This window comes from Pollachius pollachius (genome assembly GCF_949987615.1).
Source record: "Pollachius pollachius genome assembly, chromosome: 13".
Classification (NCBI taxonomy): domain Eukaryota; kingdom Metazoa; phylum Chordata; class Actinopteri; order Gadiformes; family Gadidae; genus Pollachius; species Pollachius pollachius.
In genome coordinates this window covers 18990747-19008246 of record NC_136946.1, presented here as the reverse complement: position 1 = coordinate 19008246, position 17500 = coordinate 18990747, and the positions used below count along the sequence as shown (strand labels likewise).

The 17500-nt window shown below is 43.0% G+C and overlaps 1 protein-coding gene across 1 annotated transcript in view; it reads right to left on the bottom strand.

The window, feature by feature from the left end:
• Positions 1–2482: 2482 nt before the first annotated feature.
• Positions 2483–17500, bottom strand: part of nt5c1aa (5'-nucleotidase, cytosolic IAa) — a gene marked incomplete at both ends in the record, with an annotated part of 15681 nt that continues 663 nt past the window's right edge. Inside the window, 6 exons of the mRNA XM_079749185.1 lie at positions 2483–2821; positions 3387–3571; positions 4812–4934; positions 9154–9283; positions 11201–11368; positions 14318–14362. Coding sequence (XP_079605311.1) covers positions 2483–2821; positions 3387–3571; positions 4812–4934; positions 9154–9283; positions 11201–11368; positions 14318–14362 — 990 coding nt within the window. The remainder of the gene's footprint in view (positions 2822–3386; positions 3572–4811; positions 4935–9153; positions 9284–11200; positions 11369–14317; positions 14363–17500) is intronic.

Sequence of the window (17500 nt, the reverse complement as noted above, 5' to 3'; positions counted from 1 at the left end):
CAAAATCAGTGGCTCAGAATCCCAAATAAAATTGTGTAAAAGAGGATACGGGATCAAAATTATCAGGAGAAACAGCTGGATAATTATTCCTGATCAAATGAACTTGTTCATTAGGCTTTGCTACATAAATTAATCGAAATCATTACTTCTGTATGATTTGATCGGTGAAGGACATCAGAAACTCTTTATGAATAAAGCATTCTGGTTGATATCTGGTGTTGGCAGGTTGTTTTTCATATGTGTTGTTCTGGGATGATGTGTGTATCAGACCCTTTGATCAGACCTGATTAAAGAAAACCTGATTTTAAGCTTATCAAATAGGCTACAGCAATTTGGATGGATATATTTGAGATATATATATATATATATATATATATATATCCAAACAGGAGGGTGTAAAACCGAACTATAATCTATTTATCCTGCTTCAGGCCAGCCGCTGCAGGGCTGCCTGTTATTCCATATGAGAGGGCGATGAATGGTTAACCCATAGGATCAACGTGCACTCATTGCCCACACTCCACGCCGAGAGGTAATGTGTGGATATTAACGCATTCATCACAGATGCGGAAATATCTGATGAGAGGTGAAGGTGCGGGTAACCGCCTTGAATTCGGTTTATTCTCGGAAAGGCAAATCGCCACCTTTTCAAATATGATGAGTCAAGTTGGATGAGTCATAGAAATCACTTACACACTGGTATATTGAATCATTCATTACAGCTTTTCTATTCTTCAATGGAAAAAAATAAAATAATAACCTAAGGCCAGTGTCGATAAATGAGACTGGCCTGACTGATACTGTTACAGTGCTTCCATCTAGCGCTCAACCTGAGAAGTTCATCTCAACTTGGAATGTGAATGAAAATATTGTTTATTAATATATATTTATATTCTGATCAAATCCCCCCATGCATTATTGATATCGCTTTTCCGTCATGGCTCCATTAGCTACACGGGGGCGAAATAAATTAGATTAATTATTTACAATGTTTAATGTATATTTCAATACCCGAATAAGCAGGTTGGAAGATGACAACTGCTCGGATCCAATGTAGCTGGTCCCTAGTTTTGATTTGTGTTTATAGATGCGGAGGAAACGACCGCTTCCTCACAGCAATGTATTGTGTGTTATGATGTGATTTAATTCAGATGCCTGTAGTGCAGAGTGCAGACATGCTCCGGTCAGGAGAATGCATGGTGCTGGCAAACAGCCTGCTTTTTTTGTGTGTTAATGGAGAGTAATTAACCGTAGGTCTATTTAGTAACAAGACATGTGGGGAACTTGTCAGAGGTTTTAGATTGAGAATAGAAAATATGACATTTTCAAAGGCCAGCAGTCTTTTGCTCAATACCCAATGTCATCGGAGATGAACAGAGTCGTTATTTAATTTCAAAAGAAAAAGTAATCATTGAAATTAGTGATTGATTTCCAAACTTCTTTCTACGGTATAATCAATCGTGTGTTAACGGGCTACCCTCGTTGGCCACCAGGTCGTGCTAATGTACATCAGCAGCGGGAGACCGTTAAGTTATTTTGTATTCTTGCGTGACACACACTGATCGAATTGACCACGTAAATAGAGCATTGCATTGATAGCCACCCTTTTATTGAAAATACGGCAGCAATATAATGCATTTTTAAAAAATATTAAACCCTTGTAGTATTTATTATTATTATGTATTTTTCTTTTCTTTATTTAGTTCAAATATAAATAGCCTCAAACTAAAGCATCCAGCTGGCATCTAAACCTATGGCTTTATATCTTGCTCTGGGCTACAGCATTCATTGAGGCTTGATGAAACAAGTTGGCTATATTAGAAGTATGAAACACATTTACAATCATTGTATTAATGCATGTCATATTTTTTATACATACAATGGTTTTTATACACTTGAAATCATTTCTACAGTGGGCTCCTGCCCCATATCTTAATAATATAGAGAAACAAAAAGTTGAAGAAAATATAAATAATAGGAATTTTAAATAGATATTCCTTGTGTTAAGTAAGATATCAATTGTGATTTTCAAACTTGAAATGTAGAGTGCTAAAGGTAACATTGACACCCTACAGCCCCACATCTCATCGCACCACACCATTCCCAAGGCAGGAAGGGTTACCCCTATACGACCTGGAGGTCAGTCTTAGTTCTGAGCCTGAGTCAGCAGAAATCCCATCGAAAGGTTTCAGCTTTGATCCAAAAAGCGAGAGGCTGGAAGCTCAAGATCAAAATACGATAATGACAGGGTGTCATAACACTTCTTTAACAGTACAAGGTCACAAGACGCACTGCATTCATGCAAACCAACACGGCCCATGAGGAGATCTTGCATGCAAAGCTCTCACTGATTTGTTGTCTAAATAATTCTTTTTTATTCTCCTTCCCTTTTACTCTTCTCTGGTGTCCCTTCAGAACACACTTAGGCTGTTTGTACACAGCGTCATCAGCCTCCAAAAAACGTGTCTCCAACAGCACGGTCTCACTGTTTCCTGGGGTACTTCTGTGCGATACCATAGGGCACGTGGGCGGCGATGGTGCCCATCTCCGCCGCGCCCTCCACGTGGAACATCTGGTCGTCGAAGTAGATGTGGGGACGGATCTTCTCCAGCATGGGGCCCTTGGGGGCCCCAGCCAGGAACAGGGCCTCGTCGATCTCCAGGCCCCAGGCCCGCAGGGTCTTGAGGGCCCGGATTCCTGAGCTGGCGGCGCTGCGAGCCGTCACCAGGTAGGTCCGGATGGGGCAGTCCATGCGGTGGCCCTTGGCGTAGAACTTCTTCTGGAGCTTCCCTAGGGCCTCCAGGAAGCCCTTCAGAGGGCCCTGCAGGGTTAACAAGTGAGACACACAGACGATTACTTTTTGTTTACTAGAAACTCCAATGTCAACAAGCAAAGTGCCTGTTAAACAATGTCTATTAAATGTATAGGTTTGAATCCATGTTCATCCCACATTTTAACTAACTCCTGAAAAAACATTTTGGCGGTTCAGTTGAGTTGCTGGACGAATGTCCCCTGTTGTCAGCTGGTGGTCAATGAGAATCAATCATTACATTTTTTGTGTCAAAGCAAAGACTAAGATAAATTGTGATAGTGGAAAAGGTCAGTTAAAATGTCCATATCAAAGTGAGGAACTGCCCCTGAGTTGTGCCTGGCCTCGGGGCCGAGAGTCCAAGCCAAACAACTCGGGTCTCACTACCGTCAAGTCGGAGAATAGATTCGAAAAATAAATGGAATTGGACCAGACTGGTCCGCCTTGGAACCGAACCAAAACTGTGGAATCGAAGAAACAATTAAATGTAATGAGTTTGAAAGTCATTCATTTTTGATTTAACACCAGTTGGTGATAAAATGGCCGTCCATCACTGTGGTTGCCAGCGCCAACGTACATGATCTAGCAGCCTGTCCTCGTTTTCCCGCTCGTGCTCAAAGAACTTGTCGAGGCCGTGCGCCTTGAAGATGCGCTCCGACTCATCGGAGAAGAGCACGGCGTCTCCGTCGAAGGCCACCCTCAGCTGCGTCTGCGACACCGCCGACAGCTTCTCCGACATGAACATGGTGGCCGCCGCGATGCCTGCGCAGAACGATAGACATGGGATTCATTCAGGGGGTGCTATCAGGGAACGTTATCTTCACTAGTTGGTGTGCTCAACTGCTACCCATGGTACGGAAAAGAGGCAGACCCATAATTAGTGTAATGGGCGACTCCTCTGTTGGTCCTATGAGGATGCCACTGTTAAAAGGGTTGTAGTTTAATTACTGTGTCCTCCCCACAGAGGTTGGCTGGTTGCCTAGCCTGAGCACATCTGCTTTTTTGTGTTAATATTGGTCTTCTATCCCTAATGCGTCAATATGTAAGAATATTTAATCTCAAATAATCTCTGCACACAACATTTGCCACTTTTAAGAACAAGCCTCAAATTCATTATTATGAGTTATTATTACTGTATTCCTAGTAGAGGTGAAATAATAATGGGCCTATTCCTAGACATGCTTTTATGTTCATCCGTTCCTGGTTTTAATGGCAGGGAAACACTTAACCCCGTAATCCTCATCACACCACTCAAGCAGGCAGCGCCAAAATACCCTTGTCGTTCATGATGAAGTGCTTTGAAGTAAAACGTCAGGGAAAATCTCTCACTCTCTCCCTCTCTCTCTCTCTCCCTCCCTCTCTCTCTCTCTCTCTCTCTCTCTCTCTCTCTCTCTCTCTCTCTCTCTCTCTCTCTCTCTCTCTCTCTCTCTCTCTCTCTCTCTGCTATGAGGCATGCTGTAGCACTAAGCACCGTTGAGCTTCTGCACCAGATTAGTCCTGACTCGTATCTCTGATGTCACCTTGTGCGCTGAGTTCTATTGACTTCATGCGACAGAAAATAGACTTCTACGACTACCACGAGTACATACTACTCGCACAAGTATTACTTCTGCAAATAATCACAGCACTAAAACAAATATAACTGGTATTATTCTTATCATAAACCAAACTATTAAACCACCTCCCACACCAGGTAGGGAATGCCTTAGATGCAGATGACTAATGCATGAGAAATCTAGGCTTTACGCTGATAGTAAAACTATAATACATAGAAATCAAATGTTCAGTATATAGTGATATGTCAGCGAATAGCTCAATTGTATGGAATGTGATTTAACTAGAAAAACAAATGTGTGTGTCTGTGTGTGTGTGGGGTGTGTGTGTGTGTGTGTGTGTGTGTGTGTGTGTGTGTGTGTGTGTGTGTGTGTGTGTGTGTGTCTGTGTTGGAGTGTTGGAGGGATGGAGTGAGTGAGAGAGTGCATGTGTATGGTTTGGGTCTCACCTTCAGCCAGGGCCTCTCTGACCTTCTCAGCGTCTGCTGATAGGTAGAGGTTGGTGTGGAATGCCTTCAGGTAGCCAATAGGACTGGTTCCACCGGTCATGCAGAACCTCTCAATAAACAGGTCTAGGATTGAAGAAATTTTTATTTTTGATTATATCAATTATTACCCTAAACAATCATTTATTAGAAAGATGACATCACTAACAATGCTGAAGGTAAGTGAGTGAAATGCTTTATGAGAATATATTTTCCAGTTGTCTGCGCAGTTTAGAAGTTGGATCGCTACCCAGCTCATTTCCGACCAATCAGGGCACTGTTTTTAAATTCAAGGAGTGAAGACTTAACTTTCAATGATTTATTTGTGGGATTGTTCAGGATACCCAGACAACCACCACTGTCCTTTAGGGCTTCTCTGCTTGATTTCACAAAATGAAACTGTAAAATGATTGTAAAATACCCTAGTTCAACTCAAGTGCAAAAATAATACATTTACAGAAATTCTAATTAAAGTTTATTTTTTTGTAGAAGAACAATTATTTTACAGATATTTCATATTACTACGATCAAATACCTTCAATAAAGTGATGGCATAAAAAGCATAGCAGGGAACCACAATTATTTCACAGATTTTCCCGAATGATCAAAACTCTTCAAATGTGATGATAATAAAGGTGTAGCAGCGAAACACTGTGATTTTACAGATTTTTCATGACTCTTTTCACCTTCAATAAAGTGTTAACAAATGCTCAAGATTGTAAAATAAGTTTTATTTTGGAAGACTAAATAAATACTGTAAACAAATATCATTTAATATGAATCATTGTTAAGATCATAAAGTCATGTTATATGACTTTAAATACTCTCAACCTAGTTGCGGTCCGTTGTCTTTTTGGCCATTATTTTCCAATTCAGTTTTCCATTGTTTTCCCAGTGTTCCCCAGTACAGGCCTGTGTCTCTTCGTTATTCTAAAATGCAGAATGCATCACCTGCTGTGAAGCAGTACAACCTCCGTCCAGTGAAGTGTATTAAAGCACTGCAAACAGAAACAACCAAGCACTCATATTGATCAATGACTACTCATTGTATGTTGATTGATGGCTTGACTAAAATAATTAAGAAATCTCCTCCATGAACCCTTGAACTGTAACTGCTGTAAGAGGTAATGGTGAGAGGTGGTGTGTGGCAGGGTGAATAGAGAGAAGGGTGAAATCGAGAACGATCCCTGAAGTGAGGTAGAGGAATATGTATGTGTGTGTGTCTGCGTGTGTGTGTGTAACGTGAAGAGAAGCTGGTGGGGGTTGCCAAGTGTTAAGACGGTATTAGGACTGATGGGAAAGAGTGTCTCTAGTTTCCCGGGTGGGGGCCGGTGGCGTGTTGGGGTTGGGGAGTGCAGCATCACACTAACTCACTCAAGGGGGGGAACACGACGCCACGTTGGATTAAAGGGGTGGTGGTTTATGATCGTAATGAAGCGTGGGACGGGTCGTGGGGTGCATCATGGGTATTGCGTTTATGATGGGAAATGAGGTACCTGATTGATGATGAGATACACAGCATGTAACACAGTGCATGACAGGTAATGAGGTACATGACAGATAACATGGTACAAGATGGGTAACTCATTACATGATGTGTAATGGAGTACATGACAGGTCACACTATGCAGGATGGACGACAGGGGGGGGCAGGTAGAGATAGGACACATCAGAAGCATAGATCCAAAAACATAGGTTCATCAGAGCAAAAAAGAGGGACGCATAAAAAGGTAGATAAATGGGACACGTTCCTCAAGACGATAACCCCCCCCCCCACCTTTCAGATGTCTTTAGGATCAATGAAGGAGCCTGAGAGCCTCAGATGATCCATGAATGCGGACGGTTCACTGTGGCTCGGTGGCTCGCGGTCTGCTCGTACGTGTCTGTCCTGCTTGGCCTCTTCCGTCAACCTCAGGGGCCCTGGTGTCCTTGAAGTCCTGGGCTCGGTGGCGTGGGAGACGCTCCGGAGAGACGTTCCCTTCCTCCTCCGCTACTGTCCCCACCCCCAGTGTCTTCTCATCTCCCCTCCGCTGGTTTCCTTCTCTTCCTCGGCCGACGTGACATGCCTTGTTTATTTATGTATGTATTTACCCGGCGGATGAGAGGCATGGTAATAAGTATCGGACCCGCCGTGCCCGGGGTGCACGGCGAGAGCACGGCGCTCCCAGGCCCACATCAAAGCCAGAGCACAAGAACAATTTGGTTTAAAACAATGTTTTCTTTCATGGGACCGTCCTGGACTGAAGGGAAGATACACACAGGAAAAGGTGTGTGTGGTCTTCTGTGTACATGAGAGCTCCAGAGCTCTGCTGCTGAGCTGTTGCTGACCCGTTGACTCTATGTTTGTATGTAAGCTGTCTTGTTGTTATTGGGTTATGGTCCTCAAAACTTTCTCAGTGTTGTTCAAATGCGTCTGTAGAGGATTGATGAGGAGGCGTAGTAGGGTAGTAGAGCAGAACATACAACGCCACAGAAAGGTCAGCTAATACTACTCTGCTAGTAGTCGTGGGTTTCCAGGCCTACTATTCCTCAACTAAAACTTTGGCCTAAAATTGCTGAAACTACTTCTCTATAGACATAGAGAACAATACTATGGCAAGTGGTATAGCAGACTCATGGGTCCTAAAGTCCTAATGTGCATTCTCATCTCCAGAGTGTAGGGTCCCGAATGTCTCCTTGCGTTCTTGATTGCACATTATGGAGGCTGTGGCTGTGAAAGATCACACCTAACGAATTGCCTCTCATGTGTACATTACATACATTACATAAACGGCTGTACTTTGAATTATATCATTGTCTGTCAGCCTATTTCCTGTCGTGGCTGATGTCGATTTAATGGCACGACATCATGTCATCTTGGGTTTTATTTGATGTGAGAGAGAAACAGTGTGGGACAGGAGGGAGTCATTCCTCATGTATCTGGTCTGTGAAGCATGCTTAAATGCAGGGTTGGAAGACACATTTGAATTTATAGCCTGTGATGGAAAATCCACATGTTGTTACGTTTTTTCTTCCTGAACTTTGGCTTTGTTTACTATACCGTGTATCGTCTTGCCACCCTGCGCGTCTTCAGGGTCGTCTAAAATGTGAACCTTTTTCACATTCCGTTCCCGTGTTGCCTTTTGTTGGTTTGGGCCTGTTTTCTTGACCCCCCTGGAGAGTGTCGAGAAGCGAAGGGTTCAATAAGGCACAGACGCGACCCCCTTTATGACATCCTGAGGAGCTTCAATCAATAGATTACCATCTGGTTAACAAAGGCTTTTGGTTTATTAGGGGACTGCTGCCCTCAGAAGCCCGACAGAAGTGTATAAGAAGCTTTAGCCATGCAGTGGACTTCTCCTTGCAAACCTTTAGAGAGACGCAGGGCGAACTCCCATCTGAGGCCTCGGATTATTGTATTGTATGCCTATTCTATTGTTTGTTGATGCATGTTGTGATGCAATATCTGGTAAAGGAATCGCCACGACAAGCCGCACCACTGCTTTGATGATTTCCACCATGCCTGGGAATCTCAATGAGATCGAACAAAGATGAAAAGTATTTTCATTATCTTGTGTTGTGTTAAAAAAGATCTTAAATGCAAAGACAGAATTAGCAAACACTAGCTTCTGCCATGCTAGCCATTTTCATTCTATGATCCTCTATGATTCTGTGCTCCTCATCGTTTCACCAGTTTTCCTTTGTGAGGCTGGTTGCTGCAAGGTCAGGAGTCTGAAGTGAAAGTGGTGGGGCCGCCTTCCACAGAGAACCAGGGAACGTTCCGGAACACACAGTGTACTCTGCTGGCTCCTCTGCTCTGAGCTGCCTTTGTTGTGGCCCTTTCTCTCTCTCCTTCTGCTTTTCTCTCGCTCTTTCTCATGTCCTGGGAGAATTTATGAAGCTGCAGCTGGTCGGCGACGGAGACCAGGAGCCGACAGTCAACAGAGGTTCACCCCGAAGGACGGAGTGCACAGTCAGCTGTTCATACATCATAACCACACAGTCCCACACTCTTGTTTCCAGGCTGGTTTTGCGTTACCCCCCAGGCCTCATGGAAACCAGAAACCGGCCACCGTCACGCAAACGACAAGGTCACAATACAGCAAGATGACTATAAAAAGCATCCACATGGATGATGCACCACGTGTATGTGTGTGTGTGTGTGTGTGTGTGTGTTTGTGTGCGTATGCATGTGTGTGTGCACGTGTGTGTGCATGTGTGTGCATGTGTGTGTGTGTGTGTGTGTGTGTGTGTGTGTGTGTGTGTGTGTGTGTGTGTGTGGGTGCGTGTGCGTATGTGTGTGTGTGAGTGTGTAATGTAGACTCACTGTGGTGGTTGATGGTGTTAATAAGGCGGACCCCCACATGGGCGTGGTTGTACGTGACCAGAACGATGTCGAACAGCTCCTCGCTCTGAGGGTACAGCTCCCGCAGGCGCACGTTTACCGCCTCCAAAGCCTTGTGGGTAAGAAGACACAACATCTTCATCAGCAAGAGATCTATTTCCGCAGTACCTACACCTCATGGTGAGGACACATTTGTGTGGCAAGACCCTTTTCACAGAGGTGACCTCGTAGGACCCCCCAACCCCGTCGCTAGGAACAAACAGAGCTATTTGTACGTTTTTGCAAACCAGCACTTTACAGCTTAGACGGCCGCCTAAGCAACACACGCCTTAACTACGTCGTCCCAAAAAAAAAAAATCTTTCGTTTTCAATATTTTAAAAGATAAAATTGCTCAAATTCTTTGACTGTTCTTGTTTCAGTTGTTATTTTGACAATGTTGTTTAGCACTTCATTCATTTTTTTTATATTTGTGTTGTTAAAATTGCACAAACTAGAACCCCCCTCCGGACAGAAAGATATATCACCGTAATAGTGCACTACAGTCATGAATGTGGAATCTATTTAAACGATCTTAATGAGCAAACACATAATTTACATTACCGCAGCCCAGGAATGACAGCCAGCCCCCCATCGCAGTCCAAAGTGAGAGGGTTGAACTTCACTACTTCTATATGAATGGGGGCATTGCACTCGACTAAAATAATGTCTTTAATAATGTCTTTAGAGGCTATAGCTATCCCAAAAGGACGTGATGAAATTTGTGGGTTATCTAGTGGTGTAGCGCACTTGGGTATGAGCTAGAGGAATGGGGTCTTTTTTATATGAAAGAGGGCCTTAAGGACAGTCTATTTTGTAGTGACCAATCGGAAGTGACTAACAAAGCCTCAGCAAACTCTCCATCTCGAGGCGCCTCACCCAGCAGCTTGCTTGCACGATTTTGAGCTAACATTCTTCCCAGACCTGCAGTACACCCTACCGCTCCAAGACACATATCTGGGTATCAGGTTTGTTAAGTGCAAGTATCCTTGACCTCTAAGTCACCTAGTCGTTAGATCACTTCCTGTTGGGCTATAGCCTCCTAATTTATCATTCTAGTATACTTGAATGGCCTGTTTCCTATAAAAGGCGCCACCACCATTGGCCCGTGGCAACAGTTGGCCATAACAATATGGGGGATGGGAGGGGGAGGTGCTTGTGGACAGTAGGGCTTTCACTGGAGTCAATAACAGAAAGTCGATACACACTGAGGATCGACCTCTAACAGATGAGGGGTCGTTGCCTTGGCAGCACTCGGGGAGGGGCTGTCTGTATGATGCTGGATTATGAGTAGGAGTATGAATAAGTTATGATTGGAACTTGAAGTTACAGGCTTGATGGCATTTCCTTTGGATGTGTCATATAAATAAGATCAATTCATTTATTGTGTCAAATAAACAAGCCTGGTTGAAAACAATGAGCTGCTTTCAAAAATAAGTTAACGGCTGTGTCACTACCAAATCTGTCTGTGCTTGCAGAGTGACTAGCCCTCAGTGATTTATGATAAAAAATTGAGTTCAAGGATCATTCAAGTCATTTGATTATTTGAACTCTACTGTCTACTGCAGTTCTGCTTTATAAGGCACCATAGAATATGTGTTTTTTTCTTATACAGCAGAGCCTAGATCATGCAAAAGAAGTTAAAAATGATGCTTGATTTTGTGTCAGTGTAGGCACTACATTTGTGGTATATACCCTGTGTTTACTCCTTATTTTTAAAACCGTCCGTAGGCACGTGTGAAAAGACGTTCACTCTCCATGTCAGCCCGTGCTTGGCATTGTCAATGGACTTGCCAAAAAGGATATAATACACGTGCACTTCAAATTTAGGGACGGCTGGCTTGACCACGGGGTTGCGAGTTTTGGTTAGCTTGACTGCAGTCTGTAGGGGACACCTCTATAAAAAGGCATCCTATAAGCCTACAGAAGGTCAAAACGTGCAAAAACCAACTGGGGGGGGGGGGGGGGGGGGCAAACTGCGTAACCTCTGACCTTGACAAAGGGGAAGGCGGGGCCCGTGGGGAAGTGTTCGTTCTCGTGCTCCACCTGGAAGCGCAGGTACTCCTCGATGCCCTGCTCGTCAAAGACCTGCTGCTCGCGCTCGGTGCGGAACAGAACCCGCGAGGAGACGGCCACCGTCACCGCGTTCTCCGGCTTGGGCTGGGTCAGGGGAGAACAGAGAGCAGGACACAACATGGACAGAACACATAAGAGAAAACAGGTGTATGGAGGTCAGCAATGCCCATCCAAACCAAGACAAAGTGAACGAAAGGCATTCCGAAGAGGACAGCGTATTTGTTGGTGGTGAAAAAAATTATAAAAATCTCAATGCAAAAGGGAAAGGACAACATCGTCAAAGCCTAAGCAAAGCCGTGCAGTGTCATCTTTGAGAATGTAGAATATGAAATTAAAGCCACCACTTATAAAAACAATAGGTACTCATCTGATGAATGTACAGTCAACATTGGTTGACTGTACACTGTTCATGACTACCGACTTGCGCATGTTCGATGGTCTTTCTATATCATCCATGCACACAGATGCTGTTGTGGGAGCTGATGGTGGGCAGGGTTTGGGCCGCTGTGAGCACGGTGTTTGGTGGCTGGAAGTGAGTGAAGCCCTGGAAATGAGCCCTGAGCCAAGAATTGCATGCTGTGGAGAAAGCGGAGCGCTTCATTCTCTGGATTCTTCCTGTCACCCAATCAAACCAGGGGGCTTCTCGCATAACACACTTTTCATACCTGCCAGTTTTACCTTGTCAGCGGTCCATTTAGATCAAAAAAATCAGGAAAAGTTGGTTTGAAAGCAAATGTGAACTGTGAAATACTTTAGACAGCACCTCAATTAGTGTGTTAGATTCCACGGGTTGTATAAGTGGTCGTTGCACCCTTCGTTGCACCCTTAGGTGCAACGACCACTGGGTAATAGGATTATGAGTCAGCAGCTACATGAAGTCACTTCCATCACCTTAATCGTATTCATGACTACCTCTGTCTCGCCATGGTCACGATAGAATGAACCATCTCCAGGTCGAATCCTCGATAAGTTACACAATTTCTTTACTGACTCCAACTTTGTTAGTATTTCAAGATTTTTTTAACATTTAGTTTGATTGTACATTGCACCACCTGCAGTTTTTATGTTTTGCCTATGTGTGTATGTGTGTGCGTGCATGCCTGTGTGGTGTGTGTGTGTGTGTGTGTGTTAGTGTGGTACGCGTGGTGTGTTTAGTGTGTGTGTGCGTCTTGGACTTGATGATGTGTAAAACAGATCCATGTAATTCAACACCATGCTGACTGGGTGAGGATTTGTGAGCCTGCATGCGCGTCCCTGTGGGTGTCAGCCTGTGTGTGTGCGTGCGTGCGCGTTCCCATGTGTGTCAGCCGGTGTGTGCATTAAGCAAAGGCCATGACGTTACAAATAGGACATATCTGGTTCTCCTAACAGATAAACATGTAATTGTGGGCCTAATGCCTAACCTTTACAATACACCCCTCCATGTATTCATATGAACTATTATAAATAGAATGGGGTGCTTAGGGGGGGACCCAATGTTTCTCGTAGGCTTAAGGGGGGGGGCGTGGGGGGTGTCTTGCATGCCATACAGGGCAGCCAACCCAGGGCAAAGCTGCACTCCCAGGAGGAAGGTTATTGGCTGGTTGCCAAAAACTAGAGGTAAGGCTAATATAGGATTCCCTGCGGGAAGGATTATGATTCAATTAGTGTGTTTTTGTGTATGTGTGTGATTGCGTGTATGTTTAAATTTGTACGTAGGGTTTCAATGTATATATGGTATCCATGTATGTATGGTTGCATGTGTGTGTGTGTGTGTGTGTGTGTGTGTGTGTGTGTGTGTGTGTGTGTGTGTGTGTGTGAATGTATGTATGGTTCTATGTCATTTATGTTTATGGCTCTGAAGGCGTATGAATGCGTGTATCTGCACGCAGCGGTAAAAAGGCCTCAAGCTGCCTTTAGTTCCTCTACCTCCCACCTCCTGACCTCCTAACATGGCCACGCACCCTATTGCCGCGCACCTCTCATGGTGCCCAACACAATGTGCAGCTAGCAAATCTTATAGAGGTTTCTGTTGAGTATCAATGATATAAATATTGATAGATATGCTTATACAAAATACTGCCTGCATGCCGGTACCTTTACCAGTATTTACAAAACAGAGAAATAGCTAATGGTTGTTTATACCATATACAAATCAGATGGCTGCCTTTGGAGTGGGTTTGAGAGAGCGGGACAAATAACATGGGATGGCTGTAAGAAAATACATTTGGTTTCAATTTTATGAAACATTGATAAACTGAACATGGGGAAGATCCACTCAAATTAACTGTTATTACAGATTTGTCAACTGAACATTCATTCGATTAGATCAGTTAAGATGATATTTGATTAGCCGTTATGTAATTTCATAACAAAAAAACACATAACTCGGCAGTACGACAGCTATCAACTGCACTTACCAGTATAATAAAAGCATCTCTATATATATATGAATACAAATATATGGAAGAATAAAATTCAGGTTCATATTCATATTCTAATAAATATCCATAGTCAGATTCAATACAAGAGAGGTAAACATTGAGCGTTATGTCCCTTGAATATCAGCAGTTATATTATATTTTACTCTTGGGGACGGGCTGGTCGTTTGGGACGGGGAGGGGGGTTCAGCAGCTTGTCCACCGCCCTGCGGACTAGGCTGTGTCTCGGCAGGGCAGTCCGTGTGTAAGGTTCTGAGCCAATCTGGAGGGTCTCACATTCACCCTGGCTCACTGTGTTGACGTCGCGGTGACGCAGGCTGCCGCTAGCAGCAGCAGCGTTTCACCGTAAACCATAAAAACGCAAGAGAGAGAAGGAGACAGTGTATCGATATCGCCTCCGAGGTGGACGGTGGCGGTGGTTATTTATGGGGTGCGTCGTCATGCTGTGAGGTCAAGCAGAACACCAAAGGAAGGGTGAATGGACGGGTGAGGGGGGGTCGTGCTGATCTAAGCCTGGGAAAAAACAACCTTCGACCCCCACTGTAAGTGGCAATGTTCGGGTGGTGGTGGTGGGTGGGGGGTGGGGGTGGGGTTAATGAGGTGACATACTTACGAAGAATATGCCTCCTTCCACTTTCCGGGCTGGTCTATCCGTCACCTTAGCAAACAGACAGTTATAAGGATTTATTATGGATAATTATTATCAAGTAGTATTATTGAGCTGTGAACTGAAAATCCGTCTGCCCCTGGATAACAATGCGGGCAACAAAGGGGACTCTTCTGGGAAGGGGACTGATTTGGGAAGCTAACTCCCATCTGCACTATGAATGCACCATGCCTCCACCCTCTCTGTACCCAGCCTCGGCCTTTGTGTGCTGCTTTGCCAAGGGGACTCCTGGTGGGAATGACCCGTTGGGGAGTGAATGTATACTTTACATTTGAAAGAATCCAAATGCCAGCTGCAGCCGCGTGAGGTATTAACAACATGTTCGGGCAGAGGAACAGTGCGAACCGCCTGCCCTCAGTGGGTTCGGTCTACCCGCGGCCTTTAAAGGCTAAACGTTACATGTGTTATAAATGCAGACAGGTCTGTGGTACTGCTCTCCACTGCTTCTCCTTGCTTTGCATATCATATAAGAGATGGCACAGCTGACTGCTGTTGTATAGCAGTAGTAGTAGTAGTAGTAGTAGTATAACTCCATCTTATCTTTGATAGTATTGTAGTAGTATTTCTCATATTGTCCCCACACTAAGTATGTCACGTTCTATGTGCCACTATCTATACTATAGTGTCACATATGTAACAGTTTAATGAAAAATATGAGTTCCAGTTGTGTACATTGATGTTTGTGTGTATAGTGTGTGTATTTTTTTGGTTATATTTGTTCTTACATATTGTCATAAAAAGGGTCTCCATATTGGAGTTCCCCTGTATGACTTTAGGTTGGCCATGTGCAACAGGCTTATGGTGCATCATGATGACCTCAGCTCTTCCAGGCAAAGCCATGAGTCATCACATATTTACATTTCTTAGCTTGCAACCATTTATTTCCAATCCAATCAAGGGATAGTGTGTGTGTGTGTGTGTAGAGATAGAGAGAGAGAGAGAGAGAGAGAGAGAGAGAGAGAGAGAGAGAGATGGTTGCCATGAGGTGAGGGGTAGAGAGTGACAGGTTCTATGGAAAAGGAGTGATATTTATAGCGAGGTCCAGTCATGAGGCTGTCAGTTGAAAACCCTCCCCCCTGACAGATATAATGACAGAGGGTCAAAAGAGGAGAACAGATCTGGATTATAGTGTAACAGGCAACTAATGGGTGGATTTACATTCGGGGGTTGAAATTAGGTTTGAATCGTGTATATTTATATTATGTTTAACAGTTGTTTTGTTTTGATGCTAATACAAATCCTAGTCTTAAGAGTATCGAAGACAGAATCAATATCATTATTATTTCTGTCCTCTGTTGCTCTAAAATAGCGAGGACACATATCTCTCAACTGTTTTTTTTTCATGCTTCAATGCTATATCAATGCGTTCGATTTCTATCCCGATTCCCACTCCATTTCCCTGGCTGTCCTTGTGTGTTGTCCCTTGCTCTAGTAATTATACCAAGTGATATCCTTAATTGGCATCATTCATTTGAGTGATTCTGTGGTTGTTGTTGTCATCAAGACCTCTAGCATATAGAGGAAGGCTATTATGCTAAAGTGTGTAAGCATCTAGTTTAATACCATTGTCAAATGGTCATTAGGTGGAATCAAATGTATGGAATTTAGGTTATAGTAATAATATGATATCTCTCCATTCAGTAGTCTAAACACTGAATGACAATAAGAAATCCAATTTATTTATAAGACTCTGTGATTTATAACTTACTTTACAACTAATACTACAGCAACACATAGCGTCATCATGTGGATGAAAATATTGTCATATGGATGAAAATATTGGGATGTTTATTTTGTCAATGTCATGCAGATCTATTACTGGTGAGATTATTTATGGTTAAGGAAAAATAAACAAAAGTAAACATGGACAGGAAATGACCAAATGCCAAGGGAGGAAGTCCCATTTACTTTGGAAGAACTTGATACACCAGACTATTGTTTCAGTTGGCAAACCTTCAAATAGCATTTTACAAACAAATTTCGCAAGATACTAATTTGAATAAAAGCAATATAATCTCTTCCTGTAATCTGCCTTTGTTGAATGTAATCTCTTCCATAGTGATATAACCTCTTAACACCAGAACATTTTTTCAAATAGGATTTTAGGTACATCATACAACAACAATAACATAATATCTAGATTTACAAACATTCGTGTCTCAGAATATGATGAAGAAGTAGCACAGGAAGTATAAGAATGAAAGAAATCAAGGTTTTTATAGTTAATATAGCTTTTTGTTTATTTTTCTCTTCTATTTATATATATATATAATTTTTTTTAAGTATCTGTTCTGAACACTGTCTGGCACTGAATAGACAACAAACAAGTGAGTTTATGCACAGTGTCCTGAATTACAAAGAATTTAATATTATTTCTTTATTGAATATATAGAAGATAGCCTAGCATAGGAGAGAGAAAGTGCTTCTCTCCATGGGTACAGTGTCATATTTCTGAGGCAGCAATGTGTTGATGCTGGATCTGTCCTACATGCTATTGATAGTTTGTAAATAAATCACAGAGTCTGCTGTGATAATCCGTTTGCTGGGGAGATTACTTATAAACCCTGTTACCTAGCCTCCCAAGAACCCTGTCCCCACTCTCTGTATTATGATTGGTGTTTTTTTCCCCTCCTAGTAAAATAAAATATTTCTTTTATTCATAAATGTCTCTATCTATCCATCCATCCATCCATCCATCCATCCATCCATCCATCCATCCATCCATCTATCTATCTATCTATCTATCCATTTATCTATCTGTGTAAGTTGTAAAATACATGCCTATGCAGCACAATATTCAATTAATCAATATCTGCGAAAATAATTATGTATTTCCTCTCTCTTTCCACACAGGCACACACACACAGACACACATCCACACACTCACACAGACACACACACACACACACACACACACACACACACACACACACACACACACACACACACACACACATACATCTTGTGGATAATCTAAACATTATACTGAAACTGGGACTATAAGTGGTTTGGGGCCAACTTTGCGGGGGTAATAGACCCCCGCAAGATCACAATTAATAACATAAATATAACAATCATGTGGACGGGAATATGCAAGTGTAAAGTTGATAAAGCAACAACGACTAAACT